The following is a 17,988-nucleotide window of genomic DNA, read 5'->3' on the forward strand; positions in this document are numbered from 1 at the left end:
TATATTTTAGGCAATTTTGACAGAACGCTTACAAATTTCTTGGTTATTTTTCTTTCTTTGCCGGTAACACATCTAAATATAACTTTACCCTTTCCGGTGATTTCCGGAAATAATGAGTACATACCTGACAGGGAATGGCCACACCTAGAGGGCTAGTGGGATTGGTCAGGTTCTTTGTCCCCACAGGAAAGTCCCAAACAGCTAAGCTCTGGGAGCTCTTGCATTTTCTTCTCCGGATTATTTGTATTCCTCCTCACCATCAACTGTCCCTTCTTGCTGTGTCAAGTGTTCCTCCATCTGTAAGAGCTCCCTTTCCCCATTCTCATATTCCCCTTCAGAGTTTCTTCTGATCTGCTCTGGGCTGGGGAACTAGATAACCAAAGCTTATCAGACATTATGTCCAAAATCAGAGAACACGGGGTCCGAGTGAAGGTGTGCTGGGTTCTCCTTGGAGTTCCATGCCCTAAATTTGTGTCAGCTATTTTGGCTATTTGGAGGCATTTTATTTTTGGTCTGAGTTTCTATCTGTATTCTGCCAAGTGGAGGCTACTGTATGGTGGTGTGACTTACAATAAGGATGAGTAGACAAGAACTTTGTTCTTTTTTTTTTTTGCATTAGTTTTTATTTTGCTCAAGAACACCCACTAGTAATTCTTTTTTTAATTTCTTTTTTAAAATATTTTTTAATTTAAATTCAATTAATTAATATATAATGTATTACTGGTCTCAGAGGTAGAGGCCAGGGATTCATCAGTCTTATATAACACCCAGTGTTCATTACATCACATGCTCTCCTTAATGTCCATCACCCAGTTATCCCATCCCCCCACACCCCTTCCCTCCAGCAGCCTTCAGTTTGTTTCCTATGATTAAGAGTCTCTTAGGGTTTGTTCTTAATGAGCTTCCATCCAGTGGGATCTTTTTTTTTTTCTTGATTCTTTTTTTGTCCCCTCTTGTGTACTAATCTGTTGAGGCTGTTAAATCTCATCAAGCCCTATGAGAAATCACAGAAACAGACATCATTTCATTGAGCAAGAGCATCTCTGATGGCTTGTGTCATTCTAGAGCAACCACATGGGCACATGCTCACATTTACCAAGAACCTTTCACAGGCTATGAGCTCTGCCCAGCACTATCCATCCCTGATTGGTCATCTTTCAAGGTAGGTGTTATTACGTTTACTTTATAGATGAGAAAACTAAGGCATAGAGAATCCCAGTAATTTGTCCGGAGTCATGGAAACAGCCCTGCACTGTCCCTCTCCAACATGGCTCTCTTTCCAATGCCCCCCTCCTTGCTGATGTCGTTCCCCTCTTCATTCATTCACTTGGTCATTTGGTCATGCACTTGGTCATCGGTCATACATTCCCAGGGGTCCTTGCAAGTGCTCACGCTGCTCTTGTCTTCCAGGAATATGAATTCATCGTGCTGCCCAATGCCTACATGATCCACATGCCTCATGCCCCCAGCTTCGATATCACCAAGTTCCGGTCCAACAAGCAATACCGCATCTGTCTCAAAACCCTGAAGGAAGAGTTTCAGCAGGACATGTCCCGCCGCTACGGCTTTGCCGCCCTCAAGTATCTCACGGCTGAGAACAACAGCTAACACCAGGAAGCCCACCACTAGGGGGAGAGACCTGTTCTGCAGGGGGAACGCCACTCGCCGTTTGGGGCCCAGCCTTCAAACTCAAAATTGAGCAATGCTTTTTTGGTTTGTTTTTACTTGTCTCTTTGGCCCAACAAAGCCGCCCACACTACAGAGATCTGGGACAAGGATCCGGCCAGCGCCTCTCTACTCCACAATCTGGCACTCCCAGAATGTGGAAGAACAGCTCGTCGACACAGTCTCTTCAAGAACAGGACACAGAGGAGTTAGAGGGAGCAAAGGGGTTATCCGACCACAAAGCCACAAAGCGAAGCAGGTCTTTAGGACGTTCTCATTGCTTTTTAAGAAAGGGAAGTCAGGGTGCTGGGGGTTAGCCATCCCAGGAAATAAAAGCAAAACTGTCTCTTCGTTCAGAGGCAACTTTCTTTTTTTGTCCCGCAATCTAGCTGCGTATCCAAGGTGGGAGGCAAACCAATGATCTGAACCAACCATTTGGAAAAACCCAATGGGGACATTATACCAGGTGGGACCTGGAGATGGGGGTCGGTTGGTTCCTTATCCTCAAGGACACTCTTGTTTTGCTTCGATTTGTTTTTTGTTTGGGGGGAGTTTGTTTGTTTGTTTGTTTGTTTTTGGTCTGGGAATCCAAAATAGAAAACCTGATCGTTTAAGGCTCTGAAGGAGAATCCGCTGCCCCATCCAACATGCCCCTGCCATCAGTGGCCCAGCAAGGAGTACGAGAGTCTTCAGCCAACATTTAAACATGGGCAGCCTTCTTCAGGATTATCCCTGAGGCCCCCGTGACCTTGAATCCCCTACTCTCCAGAATCCAGGGGCTAAGACGGAGACGGTAGAAATACGAAGACCGTCGCATTTGCTATTGGCCGTGACTGGTTCATGGGGAGAGGGCTCAGAAGGGACTGTTCCGGTGCACACGGAAGGTACGGACCTCTCAGGCTTTTAGAAGAACTGCAGTAGTTCACACAAGCTTGTAGTTCACACAGATTCTGAAGGTCCACGTGTCCGTCTGGAGACCGTCAGGAAGAACGTGTTGGGTTCCTCTGTGTCCGTGCCACTTCCCTGCGGCCGGGACGAGGTCATGGCCTCGGGCTCCCTCTGGGACTCGTGCAGAGGGTAGGCAAGCACCTTTACCATTAACATGGATTGAGGAGACACTGGACTTTTTACCCATTTTCTTGAATCTTCAATATTAATGTTGTGTTTACATTGATGAGAACAAGAGTCCACGCCCTACTTTGGGCAGGGCTGTTTGTGTTGAGTTGCAATGTGACCAGCGAACGCTGCATTCAATAAACGAAAGTCCGGACTGTTTCTTCCCCGCTCCCTCCCACTCCTATAAGAAGCTGCCGAGACACACGCCAGTGTAGAGAGCAAGATCCATAAACGGCAACCTTACACTGTTCTCCCGTTTTGTTTTTCTCATCCTTTGAACCTTACCCTTCTTTCCTCCTCTTCTGAGGTTAGATCTCGCTTTACGCTCTCACCCTCAAAGCATCTTCAGAGTCTCTGTCTAGCTTCGGTCTCAGCACGGAAGCCGGACATTCTCTATCCCAGATGCCAGCAAGCTAAATCGTGGTAATCACCAGAGCGAGCCCCAACCCCTGTCCCGGTGGTCACGTGACACCCCACAGCGCTCTGACTTCCGAGCCCCTCCCACATGTTATGTGCTAAAGTGGAGATTTCACTTAGATGTATTTTTTAAAAAAACTTAGGAAAACAATGATTTGGACTAATCCTCACACAGATGCGGATAAGTTTCTGTGCGTGTACATGTATGCGTGTATATATATAGCATATATGTGGCATGTACATCACAAAATTAATACACGAATACTGTAAAAAGTAAAACATCACAAAAGTATTCAGAGTATGCGTTAAAGTCCCTTTCTCCATGGGTGTGTGAGAGCCGGCTCCCGCCAACGCACAGGACTTACCGTGTGCATCTCTTTCCTACTCTTGTGTTCTGAGCTTCACATTTGTACGTTGAAATTGGCCATGATGGAAGTATTTACGCCATGGCAATCAGAAAACCACAAATCAGGGCACCCTCACCACCCCAAGAGCTGTTGTTAAACATTTACCAGCATGCTGATGCCTTTTTTCTCTTCATGTGCGCGCGCGTGCGCACACACACACACACACACACACTGTCACTCACTCAAAAATCATCTTTTCTAGAGAAGACCATTGTTGATAGATGTAACTTTTAATCAGTCACTACCAGCTACTTGAGCCAAGTGGAAATGTACTGGTAGTACTGGTTCCTTGATGTTAAAAATCAATTTTTAATCCCATAAGCCTTTTATTTTTTACATGTTTTACATTCCCCTGAATCCTGCCCAGCCACTTTGCTTTCACTTGCCTTTTTATGGGTAGAGTCTTGACCATATAACTTACCATACAGACTGGGTCACATCTGAGAGTAAGAGTAGGTGCTAAGTACTTTGAGACAATAGGTATACATTGGAGGACAATGTAGCTTAATGTACTCTGAATTTATTTTATTTCTATTTTTTTAGATTTTATTTATTTATTTGCCAGAGAGAGAGAGAGAGCACAAGCAGGGAGAGGGAGAGAAGCAGGCTCCCCACTGAGCAGGGATCCCGGAGTGGGACTCGATCCCAGAACCCTGGGATCATGACCTGAGCTGAAGGCAGACACTTCACTGACTGAGCCACCCAGGCGCCCCTACACTGAATTTATTAAAGTCAGAAACTGACTCTCCATATCAACAGGAGAAAAAATCTTACTTCCCCAAAGACAGGTGCCTGACACAAAGAAGCTGGTCTCACTGAAGGTTAGCGCTCAGATGCTGGCTAACGCCCAAGTTCAACTCAGAGGCTGCCAACCCAGGGGAGGCTGAGGTCTGCAGAGCCCACGGCGTGAATTCCCAGAACTTACACTGGGAGAGCATCAGCTTACTGCCAGCCCCAGTTCATGGGCAGGCGGGGCTGCAGCCCTCTGGGCAGAGGCAGGTACCATGCATGGTGATTCCTTAGTCTCAGTACCCCAGGGCAAACCAAGCTTATAAATGGGTCACCCTGATGTTTTCATGCTTCAATAAGCCAAGACGATCTTGGGTTTTGGCTGGGAGGAAAGAAAGGTTTCTCTCACTTAATCCCCATAATAGTCAGTGTCTGGGAAAGCTAAGATTCATTGAGTAACCACTATGTAAAAGGGCTTGTTGCATGCATTAGCTCATTGAATGCTTGCAGCAAAACTGCAAAATGAAACTTAGTGTTTATAGATGAGGAAACTGAGTGAGCTCTGGGAAATTAACTTCCCAAAATTCACATCGTCACTATATGGCAGACCCAGAATTCAAACCCATGCCTACTTGGATGGATCCCAAACCACATAACCTGCAATGCTGCTCCCTTCCCCAATAAGAAAGAATATAATGATAATTTTATGTCATCATTAATGTCTTTGAAGATTACTAGAATGCCAACTCATTCTGAAATTGATACATAAAAGAAAAGAATGAAGCATTTATCCTTTCTTTTCCTAGACTGTTTCTCAGGGTAACCAAATAATTGATGAAAGTTCTTCTTTATAAAAGAATCACAGCTAATAAAAGTAGGAAGAGTTAATGACAAAAAAGAAATGTATGAAATACGGGCAGAGGATCTGAACCTATATAGGAAGAGTATTAGATTTCTAGTCTTCCTCCTTCCACACCCATCCAGTAACACAGTCCACACAGCAACCTCTCCTAGATGCTCCAAATCTTGCTATGCTCATGGACTTCCTGAAAATTCATTTGAAGTAGACCTGGCAGTCGATAATCCTAGTTAGCCTGCGGGGATCAACTCTAGGGAGCAGTCATTGATTCCCTGAAGGCTCCTGGCTTACATGGCACAGGCAGAGACCTGTCTGAGGGTCAGACCCTCAGACCTGAACTCAGCTGCTTGCTGCTTCTGAGTGGGGTCTCTTCGAATGTGCTGAGCTGATTTACAGAGCACATATTTGCTGAGTTGACTAATAGCTTCTTTGTACCCCATCATGAAAGCACAGACCCTACTTTAATTCTGTTCCCTTCAAAGACTCTACTGTCCTTGAGTTAAGGCTTCATTTATGGTTACCAGGACTTTAGGGAGCTCTGTGTTTAGTGGAAGAAACGTGATTAAAATCCCCTCAGACACGGTTCCTGCACCCTCTTAAGGAAGACAATAAGAGCCGTCCATTCACTGAACCAAGACTTCTATGGTAGTTGGCAGAGTCTTCTCGGTGGCATAATAATATAAGGAAGGTATTACTATCCCTGTTCTTTAGCTAATGGAACCAGCCCTCAGAGAAATTATGTGAGTTGCCCAAAATCACGCAGGTTGTTCATGGAGGTGCTGGGATTTGAGCCAAAATCTGGCTCACTTCAAAAACCCACGTCTTTCCACTCTGTGCTGCTATCTCCCCGTAAGACACTGAAGTCAGCTTGGCCGAAGGCTTACGCGGCCATGTGGTCATGTAATTCGTGGGGATACGTGCTTTTTCCCCCCTTTGCTTTTTCAATCCTGTTTACTTTCCAATTTAATGCCACTAAAGATAATGAAATGTCAGTTATCTGCCACGTGCATTCTAAGAAGTTTCAGACCCATAGAATCTAACGTCAGAGATACCATGGTTTCTGTCTTCATTCACTTAACAAAACTGTTCTTAGTCAGTACCCTCTAATGTCAAGGAATGATTGGTGATACCTGAAAGAAAATGGGGGCATCACAAATGTGTAGGGTTTCTGATTGTGACTATTTGACAGAGTTGGTCCTTGGTTCGTTCCAACACCGTCAGATCATCTTGAGAGACAGTATTTTCTGGAGTGAAAGAAGGGGGGTCAGTTTGGGGGAAGTGTTTCCAAGATTTGGAACCAGTGAGGCTGGGATGATGTCACGGAATGATTGACAGGGCTTGCCTAGAGCGAAACTGTTCAACAGATTCCTGGGTAGGTCATGCTGCCGAGATTCTAAAGGAAGAAAGTAAGGGCTGTAGTGGGGGCAGAATAATGTCATTGTGCTCCCTGTTCTTTTTGCATTCCACTAACATTCATTGAGCGCCGCTCTGTGATGGGCACTGTGAACAAGCAGCAAACCAGGCACAGGCAGCTTTCATGTACAGTTACCTGGAGAGCTGAAAAGTTCATTTTATTACATTCATGTAAACAATTTTAGTTTATTTTTACTTTTTTTTAAAGATTATTTGAGAGACAGAGTGAGAGCATGAGCGGGAGGGGCAGAGGGAGAGAGAGAATCTCACGTTGAGCAGGGAGCCTGATGTGGGGCTCAATCTCTTCGACCTGAGCCAAATCCAACAGTCAGATGCTCAACCAACAGTGCCACCCAGACGCCCCTAGTTTATTTTTATTTTTAAACTTGCATACCGAAGAATTCTAAGAGTAATACAATGAAGTTCTGTAAACCCTCCATTTAGATGCCATCTATGCTTTATATCAATTATTTTTTCTGGAAACTTTAAGAGTGGATTGTAGATATCATGCCCCTTTAAGTATGAATACGTTAGCATGTATTTTTTTTTCCAAAAAAAAGGACATTCTCTTGGGGCGCCTGGGTGGCTTAGTCATTATGTGTCTGCCTTCGGCTCCAGTCATGATCCCAGGGTGCTGGGATTGAGCCCCACATTGGGCTCTCTGCTCCGCGGGAAGCCTGCTTCTCCCTCTCCCACTCCCCCTGTGTTCCCTCTCTCACTGTGTCTCTCTCTGTCAAATAAATAAAAAATCTTTAAAAAAAAAAAAGACATTCTCATATAACCACAATGCAGTGGTGAAATTCAAGAAATTTTTGCTACAATACAATCCTCTAATACACAGTCTACCTTCAAACTTTGCCAGTTGCTCTAATAATTTCTGTGTAACAGGAACTACGTCCATCCCACCCCCAACTCCAGGGTCCAATCCAGTCTGAGACACATTGCACAGTTGCCTACAGTCTCTAATGAACAATTCCTTGGTGCTTTGCACTTTATGACAATGACATTTTTGAAAAGCACAGATAGTCATTTTGCTAGTTTAGTGTTTTGAATGAGAAATAGGTATACACACACAAGGCAATTCATAAAATAAGTATGTATGTATGTGTGACTTTCTAAATTCATTATTATTATATAGCATATTATATAACATAAAATTGTATGGCAGATAGTGTTATAGAAACCAGTCCTCGGAAGGATCACCATCAATGTGGATGTTTGTGCATTGGTCGGATGGTCCAATAGGTGGGACCCTATGGCAGGCAGCACTTTCATGGGGACACATCACTAACCCCACTTAGTTTTCTTATCACCAGACAATGAAAGTGATCATTTGCTACTTACTTGAAAGCTTAATAGCAACTTTTAGGATACACTCATTAGTTGAACTACTTTGTGTTAGGATGAATGTATATTACATGTGGATAGAAACGTGGACATTTTTAGTTCATTTTCTCAGAGCTAAAGGAAAAAAGATGAAACAACAATGCAAGAATTCTAACCTTACCCAACTTTATTATGTATAGACCCACATTAACCAGTTCATTAGTATTTCCAACCTTCCCAAAGATTATTTAATATTTAGGTAGAACTGAGCAACTTGGTTTCCTTCCCCATGAATATTAAGATCAGCATCTAATATTCAGACCTTTAAAAGATCAGAAATGTCTTCTAAGTAGGTGAGAGAAAACTGTCTCACCCGTTGATATCAACAGTGGAAATGAGGTGGAAAGATAATGAGCCTTCTTTGTGTACAATGGCTTGGTAATCTGGCCTCAAAACAAAAATCCCCACTCAGAAATGCCTGTTTTCCTGATGGTCCATGTCACCATGTTACACCAAGCTAGTCATGCTCAGATTCCAAAGTCCCACTCATCTCCATGAGTGACGCACCCTGCCGTCCAGCAGGGCTGGTGTATATGCCTCAACAATGGCAACTCTGAGCTTGGGCTTTTCATCAACTCTGAGTTATTGGAATATAAAAACCTATGTCAGATCCAGCAGAAAAGACTAACGGAAGACCCCTAGTAAATCATGACTTCAACAGGTCCGCTTTGAACATTCTAATATTGCTCAGAGCTACCTGTAGCCAATCCCAGCTACCTTTATGCAGCACTTAATGTGCTGGTGTGCTAATTCCTTGCTCCTCTTGTCTACAGGAATCCCATGGGAGGAGGGATTATTATTTTTATAGATGGGGAAACCGAGGCTCAGTGGGATGAAATCCTTGATGGGGAAGGAAGTGAAATGAGTATGGGGTACGGGGACAATGAGCATGGGGCTAATCCGTGGACGGGAGTCTGTCCGCTGGTCTCCTGTGGCATTCCCAACCCACTGTAGAAAAAGCTAGATCTCATGGTCTCCCTTCCTGAGAGTCTAAGTCCTCTTATACCGCTGCTTGGGTGTCATGAACCATTCTGAACGATGCAAGCAAGGATCAGTCAGAGCAGAGAAGGAGGGGAATGGAACAGACATTTGCTGACTAATACACAATTTGCGTTACCTTGTTTAACCAGCAATAGAAGGTATAATGTAGTATACTATCTCCATTTTAAAGGTAAGGAAACAGAAGCTCAGAGAGGTTAAATAAGAGCCATGACTATGTGCTCCAAAGCTCATGATGTTTCCAATTATCTGCACTGTTTCCCAGGGATTCAGCCAATGCAAGGTTATAGAATCTTCGTTTTTTTCAAAGGACTTTAGTAGTGAGAATAAGCCTAGTCATCAGCGGGGTATGTCTCTTCTTTGGCCTACAACTAGTGCTTCTCCAACTTTAATGTGCTTGGGGATCCTTTGTGGGATCTCATTAAAAGCTGAATCAGTGCATGCAGCCCGAGATTCTGCATTTCTAACAAACTCCCATGTGATGCACAGGCTGCTGGTCCACACACATAAGATGGTCTCTTCATACTCTTAAGACTCTCAGCTTCTTTCCAAATCTTTGTGGAGCTCTGACAGCATGTCTAGCAGGCACCACTACACATCTTGGAAAATCGTTGTTCAGGAGATTGATTGGTTCATTTAAAAAAAAAAGTTACTAAGGGGGCGCCTTGGTGGCTCAGTCGTTAAGCGTCTGCCTTCGGCTCAGGTCATGATCCCGGGGTCCTGGGACGGAGCCCTGCATCGGGCTCCCTGCTCGGCAGGAAGCCTGCTTCTCCCTCTCCCACTCCCCCTGCTTATGTTCCCTCTCTCACTGTGTCTTCTCTCTGTCAAATAAATAAAATATTTAAAAAAAAAAAACAGTTACTAGGGTTCAGCAACAGTGCCAGATGATGATAATCCAAAGATGAATTAGACACAGTCCTGGAGCTCATGGAACCTGCCCCTCCCAACCCCATAAGAAGACAGACAGGTGTATGAAGAGTGACATATGGGGAAGTAGCGGGAGAGGGGCCGAGGGTGCTATGGGAGCTTGGCAGAACGGGGCTCACTCCAGGCTGGGTTCCTGGAAGCCTCTCAAGACAGATGATGCCTATTAAAGAAAAATGACTGATTGACACTCGTTAAAACGGTAAGGATGGCTTTATTCAGGTGTCAAGACTATTGTAGTAGGGGAGAGAAATCGGACTCGGCTCTGAATACAGGGGAGATTTATAGACAACGAGCCGACTGGGGGGATTGGTGGATGCGAGATCACGGAAACCTCAAAGGTTGCGGGATTCTTGCTAAACCGAGTTAACAGGATTCTTGCTGAAGGCAGGTCAAGGACTTAGGCGTCAAAGGTGGGGGTGAAGAACTTGATCAGATGTCAAGAGTGATCACCTATCAAAGGTGGGGGATTCTTACTGAACTGACTTAGCAGGATTGTTTGCTACAATGGGCCGGGCTCGCCGAACACCAGGAGGAGGCTGTGTCCCAAAGAGGGCTCAGAGGAGGCTGTACAGAGTTTGGCCAAGGAGAGAGTCTTTGTCACACCTGACAGAAGACAGTCGTGGGTCTGAAGAACAAGGAAGCCAACCTGATTTAAGTGGCCCGCCCAGCAGGGAGAGACTGCAAACTGCCTCGTTTTTCTACACCCTGACTGAGGCCTGATTTCCCCGTGAACGGATTACAATATGATGTTATCCTGTGGACTCCAAGAGCCTTACCTTCAGGATTAAATGTAGTTTGTGAATTTTAAATCATCCCTCTGACCCTGAACAAGACATCTCTGGAGCTCAGTTTCTATGTCTATAAGATGAGGCCATTGGGCGTGTGTGTGTTTGAACACAAATTCTGTTCTTTGTTTTGTTTTCGATTTGCTAATGATTTTAGGAAACGCTGGGGTAGTACTTACTATGTATCAGTCCCAGTTCTAAGCACCTTGCACTTAGAAAATTCAATAGGAAATTAGTTTAAGTAGTAACCTAAGGTAGGTAGTAGTACTAGACCTATCTTGCAAAGGGGCAAATGGAGGCACAGAAAGGGTAAGTGGTTTGCCCAGAGTCACACACGAGGTAACAGGGCTGGGACTTGAACCAAGGCAGGCTGGCCCTAGAGTCGACATTCCTAACCACTATGTGCTACCACCTCCCTGATGGGGGAAGAAATAGCACGCAATTATAACAGATCCCTCATTGTGCTCTGTATGTCTTTGTGGGGTGTATCATTTTTCTACTGCTGTGTAAAAAAGCACCACAGACTAGGTGACTTAAAACAACACACCTTTATCATTTCGTTGTTCCCAAGGTTCAGGAGTCCAGATATGGGCTGGGTGGATCCTCTGATCAGGGCCTCACCAGGCTGTGACAGAGATGTCAGCCATGGTATGGTTCTCATCTGGAGCTCAGGCTCCTCCTCCACGTTCACTGTTTGTTGGAAGAATTCGGTTTCTTGTGTTTGTAAGACTGAGAGCCCCATTTTCTTTTATTTATTGTTTTTTATTTTTTTAATCGAAGTATAACTAACATACAGTGTTATATTAGTTTCAGGTGTACAATATAATGATTCAACAGTTCTGTACATTACCCAGTGCCGGGCACGGTAACTGTGTTCTCAATTCCCTGTGTCTGTTTCACCCATCCCCCACCCACCTGCCCTCTGGCTACCACCAGTTCCCTGTATTTAAGAGTCTGCTTTTTCGTTGGTTGGTTGGTTGGTTTTTTTTAAGTTCTACATATGAGTGAAATCATATGGTATTTGTCTTTCTCTTATGGATTTCATTTGGCATAATACCCTCTAGGTCCCACCACGTCGTTGCAAATGGCAAGATCTCGTTCTTTCTTATGGCTGAGTAATATTCCATTGTGTACATGTACCACATCTTCTTTATTCATCCATCGACGGACACCCGGGCTGCTTCCATATCTTAACTATTATAAATCATGCTGCAAGAGCCCTGCTTTCTTGCTGGCTGTTGGCCATGACCACTCTCAGCACTTAGAGGACACCCATCATTCCCTGCCCAAGTGGTCCTCTCCATGACCTGCCGGTTTCCTTCTTCAAAGCCAGCAGGAGAAGCTCTCCCTCCAGCCTGCTAAGACAGCCTATTATAAGTTAATGGAATCCTGGGAGTGATACCTCATCACATCCCCAGGTCTTGCCCACACTCGGGACAGGATGGACAGCTATAGGGCATGCACACCAGGGGATGAAAATCATCAGGACCTCCTTAGAATTCTGCCTGCCATGGTGGGGGTGGGGAGTGGATTGTCTTACGAGTTTGTGGCCAAAAGGATTTCTGCAGAGTGAACCCACTGCCCTTCAGGGAAAAGGAAGTCATTGGTTGTCATCCTAACTGAAAGGCAGAGTTCTGTGGGAGCATGGAGGGGCGCCCACCCCAGGCTGGGCATCACTTAGGCTTCCCAAGGAGGTTACACCTGAGCTTAACATTGAGAGGTGGGTAGGACCAAAGGCCTTCCTGCAGAGGAACCAGGCTGTGGGGAGGCAGGATGGCCTGTGTCTCCTCATTGCAGAAGAACCAGAGGTGACACCAGCAATGAGGGACTACAGGCCTTAAACAGAAAACAATGTGACTCTTCCGGCCGCTGGGGCGCAGGGAGTGGCCGGAAGCCAAGGAGGAGGGAGAATTTCCGGAAGTTTTTTTAGAATGGCCTGGTCTGGAGGCAGTTGTGGCCTGGTCATGGGAGCTCTGTACTTGAGGTCAGACCCACATGAGCTTCTGTCTCGCCCAGACCACTTAACAGCAGGGGGTGGTGAAACCAGCTAGCGTCTCTGCCGCAGGTTCACTCAACTGTGAAGAAAAAAAACGGAGAAATCCTGCCTGTCTTTTAAGATTTTTGAGAAGACTGACGGCGTTAACGTGAGTGGATATGTTTTACACTTAAAGTACCCCATCCATACAAAGTACTGTTTGCTTGAAAACTCTTCATGCATTTCTTTTCCTGTCCAGCTTCTTTGAGGGGGAAAAGGGAGCCAAGAGGGGAGTTATCATGAACCTCCCTGAAACAGAGACTCTTCGGGGGCATTTGTTTGAAGCACTGGGAGGAAAGGCCACAGCCCATGTGGCTTCTGGTTGCCACAGTTTGATTCTCTACCCTAGGGAGGGAATAAATCATTTTAGGGATGAGGAACCCGAGGCTAAAACAAAATGAATTGATTCCCAAACTCATGGCGGGACAGAGGCAGTCTTCTGATTTCAGACTCATTTCCTTCCCTCTTCAACACACTGACAGGACGTCGGAGGTAGAAGCACCTCACGGGAGTTCTAGAATCAACTACAGCTGTGAGTGTTTGTCTGGGTCTGCCTTTGGCTCTGGGTTTGTTGGGGCTTTTCTTCTTCTTTTGTTCTGTTCTGTATTACATCCTGGCCTTGGTTCATTTTTTTTCTTTTTCCTACCTTTGGTAAAAGAAACCACCTTTTCACACATTCTCCTTCAGAGAGCCACTTTTGAATCACAATTTGAATCTGGGGACACAAGAAAACGGCCCCAATGCCTTCGGTCAACGGTTGCATCTCAGGTCATGTCAGAAGCGAGCGTAGGTAAAGAAGAGCCGAGAGCCTGGGACAGAACCCTCAAAATCCCCCTTGCCATTGTTCTCTGGATGTTTAAACATTGCGAAACTTGCGAGAGAAGATAAATCCAAAGGAAGACTCTGAGCATCAGTGACAGCATCGTCTGGAGAACCCTCCAGTTGGCACAACCCAGCGATCGCATCACTCTCCACTGGCCCAGACGGTGGGCTCCTTGCGAAAAAGAGCTGCAGCTGTGTCCCGCGACTGGCACTTTGTCCTCAAAGGGGTGCTCGGTCCTTGCTCAGTGTGAACTGCCAGATGCCACAGAGAATGTCCCGCTCGTACTCTGGGCCATGCCAGGTGTGGCACCAACACGCACGGGACACTAACACTTCATTTCGAAAACACGGACATCCAAAAGGAGAAATCCCTCCACTCCGTGACAGATAGCTTTACTCCCCAACAGCTCCTTCGTTATCATTTTTCTCTCGTTCGCTTGCGTTCACTCTCCTCTGAGGGCGGGACGGGGAGTTTCCTTTTTCTTTGATTACACGCAGCGAGCATTCAGTGAGAACTTTTGTGTGTGTTCTACTCCCTAGAGTTTTTGTGTTTGTCTACTCCCTAGAGTAGAGAAGCTTCAGCCCTGCGGGCACTGAAAGGACTCAGAGAAGAGGCTAGTGCAGAAGATGAACACGCAAAATCCACCAGAGTCAGGCAGGGCAACAGAAGTGAACACTAGGAACAGCCCTGATTCCAAGAGATGTGCTTCCTTCCTGTGATTGGCTGGGGGTATCATTTTTATAGTGTGGCCCTTTAGAAAGAAACCATGTCCCCGGCACCTCGTGTTGTGCCTGGAGAGCAAGATATCCTAGTAGTCAAGAGCCCAGACTCAAAAATGTCCTCATTTTGAATTCAGGAGGGGCTGCTTCCCAGCTAGTCGCCGCAGGTCTGTGTGTCTCCATTTCTTCATTTGTAAGGTGATGACACGGAGGATCCCCACTTTCTAGGGCTAAGAAGTGTACACGGGACAGCACCTGGGACAAAGTAACTGTGCGTGCACGCGCGCACACAAAGTGGATCCTTTATCTTGTGGTTTTCCCTGCCCCCTTCATAGGCGTTCCCGGTGGGATCCTTGGGATAAGAGAGAAAAGAAGGTCTTTCAAGCTGGACTCCCAGCCCCCAGGGGAGTGGTGATGGGCGGTGGGAGGCCTGGATGGTGGGGGGGGGGGCAGGACATACTTCCTATACCAGGAAGGTGAGAGGGGGGTCGAGATACACAGAAGAGGCAAAACGGAGGGGGGATCCCGACTGCCTCTCGTGTTTTTCACGAGAGTTCTCGCTAGTGTTAGATCACGTTTCACGCTACCCTCCTCGTCCAAGGTGTTCTGTCTGCTTTACAAAACAGTCCTAAGATAGCGGCAACATGTGCATTTTTATTCTGATTTTACGAATGAGGACGTGAAAGCTTGGAGCGGTTAACCGATGTGCGCCCAGGCAAGCAGGAGAAGCGATGTCAGCTCAGGCCCGCCTCCCAGTTCTGGGCGTGCGGGAGCCCTCTGTTGACGGGCTTGGCGAGAGAGCGGCGGGAGAGAGCGCGGGGTCCACGCGGCTCATCCAAAACCGCCTTCTCAGGACCTGTCAAGGCTGCCGGGGGCTCATGGAGGGGAAAATAAAAGGCTCTGGTTGGCTGGAGGTTAACGGATAAAGGAAGCAAAGGTTGAAAAGCTTAACAGTAAGTCATCCGGGGATTTTCTTCAAGACTCCCGGTTCACTGAACAGTAAAACTGGCAGGCAGAAAACAGACAGCAAAGGAGGCTCCCAGATCACTGGAGGGAGCGGGGAGCCAGCATGCGCTCAGCAGCCCCCATGTCCTAGGTGCTAGATGCCTGGCCTGCATGATCTCATTTAAGCCTCAGGCACCTGTGGTCCTCAGCTCTGTGCGCGGGGGAGTGAGTGTCAAGAAGGTGAAGCAAACGGCCCACAGTCTTGCAGCTGGTCCCTGAGCCAGCAGGACTCCTCAGCTCTGCCAGGCTCTGAAATCCATGCGTTTCTGCTAGCACATAGGGCAACGGGGCGGGGGGCGCAGAGGGATTTCACAGGGGACTCCTCAGAAGGGAATGAAAGGGAATGAAAGAAGAGGGTCTAAGGAAAAGTCTGAAAAGGTAGGTTTTATTTTTATTCGGATATGATGAGGCCAACAGATCAGGAGGTGACTGTTATTGACAAGGTAGTTGGTTACTCGCAGTTCCCAAGAGGAGGGGGCACGCCACATCATGCAGGGCCTCGTGGGGAGACACGAGGATCAGTGAGAGGCGTGGAGAAAAACGTTGGTAAGAGCCGTTATTGTGGTTTCCAGGGCAGGAACTGGTGAGGCAGGGGAAGCGGGCTTAGGATTGGCTAGTTTGAATAACTTCAGTGGGCTCTGGGGTTAGGGCTGTCTGGAGTTGTCTGGTACCCAGCCCTCTGGTGACTAGAGCAGGGGAGTGGCCCAAAGTGTAAGAGCCAGATGAAGGAGGTGGTAGGGGTGTTGGTCGATGTGCATATGGAAGGCCAGCCATGGGAGGGGCAGTCTCTCCATGGTTGGCAAGGCCCCAGATGTCAGAAACACACGCTGCTTGCAGAAAAGCAACATTCAACCAGGCAAACAGACATCACAAACCTTCCATGGTTGCTAATAATGGGGTCTTCTCTGTGTTCTGGAACCAGAGAGTGGAACTCTGTATCACCAGGAGAGACCTCTCCATTGAATTACCACCATTCAGAGAAATCAGGATGGGCATTATCTTCAGCACCCTGACAGCAAGTAATCACAGACCAAATGACCCAAGTGGATAAACTAATTGGAATTAAACGAGATTAATCAGAATAAACTCTGTTATTCCTGTATCAGGAACGTCAAGAACACTGTTTGCTAAAATGAAGAAGTACATGTAAAGTGTGTGTGTGTGTGTGTGTGTGTGTGTGTGTGTGCAGTGCACGCACAAATCAGTCTTTCAGAGAAATAGAAGGCATTCGACTGCCCAGGTGGCTAGGAAAGTATGATGTGACAAGGACCTGCAGGAATGTTTTTCCAAGTTATTTTTTTGCCCTTTGGATGGATATAAATAGAAATCGAATCTGCCTCCTCTATTACTTATCCTTAACATTATTTGTCAGTGTGCTTAAAGGTAAGGAATGGAAATAGGAATCAGATAAACCTTTCAGCATTTCTTAGGATGAGGATACAATTTCTTCTCATGGCTTATAGGGAGCCACAGACTCTGACCTCTACGTCCATTTCTAACCTATCTCATACCCCCTCTACCCTGCTGCCTGAAATGCCCTTTGCTCCTTCATCCAGCGCCTGTCAGTCATTCTCCCGCCGTCAGCTCTAGCTGAAGAGCGTGTGATGATCTCTCCGTCCACGTCAACACCTCAAACTACGCCGTCATAGCACCAGGGCCTCCTTCGTAACACCTGCTGCCGCTGAATCTCGCAGTTGTTTATGTAGTGATTTGTTCAGTGACCCCCTCTCTGAGAAGGCTGGAGGTGCTAGAGGTAGGAAGAACTGAAACTGGTTTTATTCACCAGGGGAGCTCAAGACCCTAACATGTAGAGGGTCCTAAATAGATGTTTGCTAAATGAATGAATAAATAAATGAACTCGGATTCTCTTCCCAGACCCATCTATACACAGCTTCGCATTCCCGAGCAAGGCACTTTCCCTCTCCGAGCCTTCCTTTCTTCATCTGCTAAATGGAAGAACTGGTTGCAAGGATTTCTAAAGCCTCTCCTGTTTCTATGCTGTTCGGGGCTGTTCAAAGGCTTTCTGTGTCCTGTGGGGAAAATGTGTTATTTCCTATCGAGGTCTGTTTCTTCCTCATGGCAAGGAGAAAAGGACTTCTTTAAGATGCGGGGAGGGGGGGACTTGCAATGTTAACACGTGGCCAGGGAAAACCTCACTGATAAGATCAGAGACTTAAAAGCAGTAAGAGTGAGACATGTGGGTATCTGGGGAAGAGTAGTCAGGTAGAACAAAACAGCTGATGCAAAGGCCCTAGGGCAGGAGAATCCCTGGTAGGATAGATGATTAGCAAGAATGAGACGGCTGGAGCCGAGTGAGCTGGGGAAGAACGGAGAAGCAGAGAGGACCCAGAAGTAAGGACCGGAGGAGACAGAACACACAGGGTCTGGTGGGCCACTGTAAGACTCTGACTTTTACTCAGTGAGATGACAAACCACTGGAGGGCTTTGAGCAGAGCAGTGATGTGAATTTAGGACCTAACTGGGTTCCTGGATGACAGTGAAGAGATCAGTTGTAAATGGAGCTTATACTACCTACAGGTGTAAATTCCCTGGAGTTAAATTTCCATAAATCCGTGTCGTGCCATAAAGATACTGTCCTTACTGAAGAAAACAAACACAAATACATACCTTAGAACAAGACAGCCTAGGAATTCCACCCTCTCCTTCCCTACTGCCTTTCCAGCGGCCTCCGTGTGAACAGTA

General features: G+C 46.4%; 1 protein-coding gene and 1 long non-coding RNA gene across 9 annotated transcripts in view; both read left to right on the plus strand.

The window, feature by feature from the left end:
• LARGE1 (LARGE xylosyl- and glucuronyltransferase 1) overlaps positions 1-5,104 on the plus strand; it is a 548,382-nt gene extending 543,278 nt beyond the window's left edge. For all 8 annotated transcript variants that reach the window (XM_073900333.1, XM_073900329.1, XM_073900330.1 and 5 more), the window contains one exon: positions 1,411-5,104. In XM_073900333.1, coding sequence (XP_073756434.1) covers positions 1,411-1,608 — 198 coding nt within the window. In that variant the 3' untranslated portion in view covers positions 1,609-5,104. The remainder of the gene's footprint in view (positions 1-1,410) is intronic.
• Positions 5,105-12,655: 7,551 nt separating this feature from the next.
• Positions 12,656-14,068, plus strand: LOC141374144 (uncharacterized). The gene is made up of 3 exons (XR_012380785.1): positions 12,656-12,847; positions 13,221-13,270; positions 13,426-14,068. It is a non-coding gene; the product is annotated as an uncharacterized lncRNA (long non-coding RNA).
• Positions 14,069-17,988: the final 3,920 nt, after the last annotated feature.

Source organism: Callorhinus ursinus, unplaced genomic scaffold (genome assembly GCF_003265705.2).
Source record: "Callorhinus ursinus isolate GAN/ISIS: 27379988/994484 unplaced genomic scaffold, GSC_fseal_2.0 scaffold14, whole genome shotgun sequence".
NCBI lineage: Eukaryota > Metazoa > Chordata > Mammalia > Carnivora > Otariidae > Callorhinus > Callorhinus ursinus.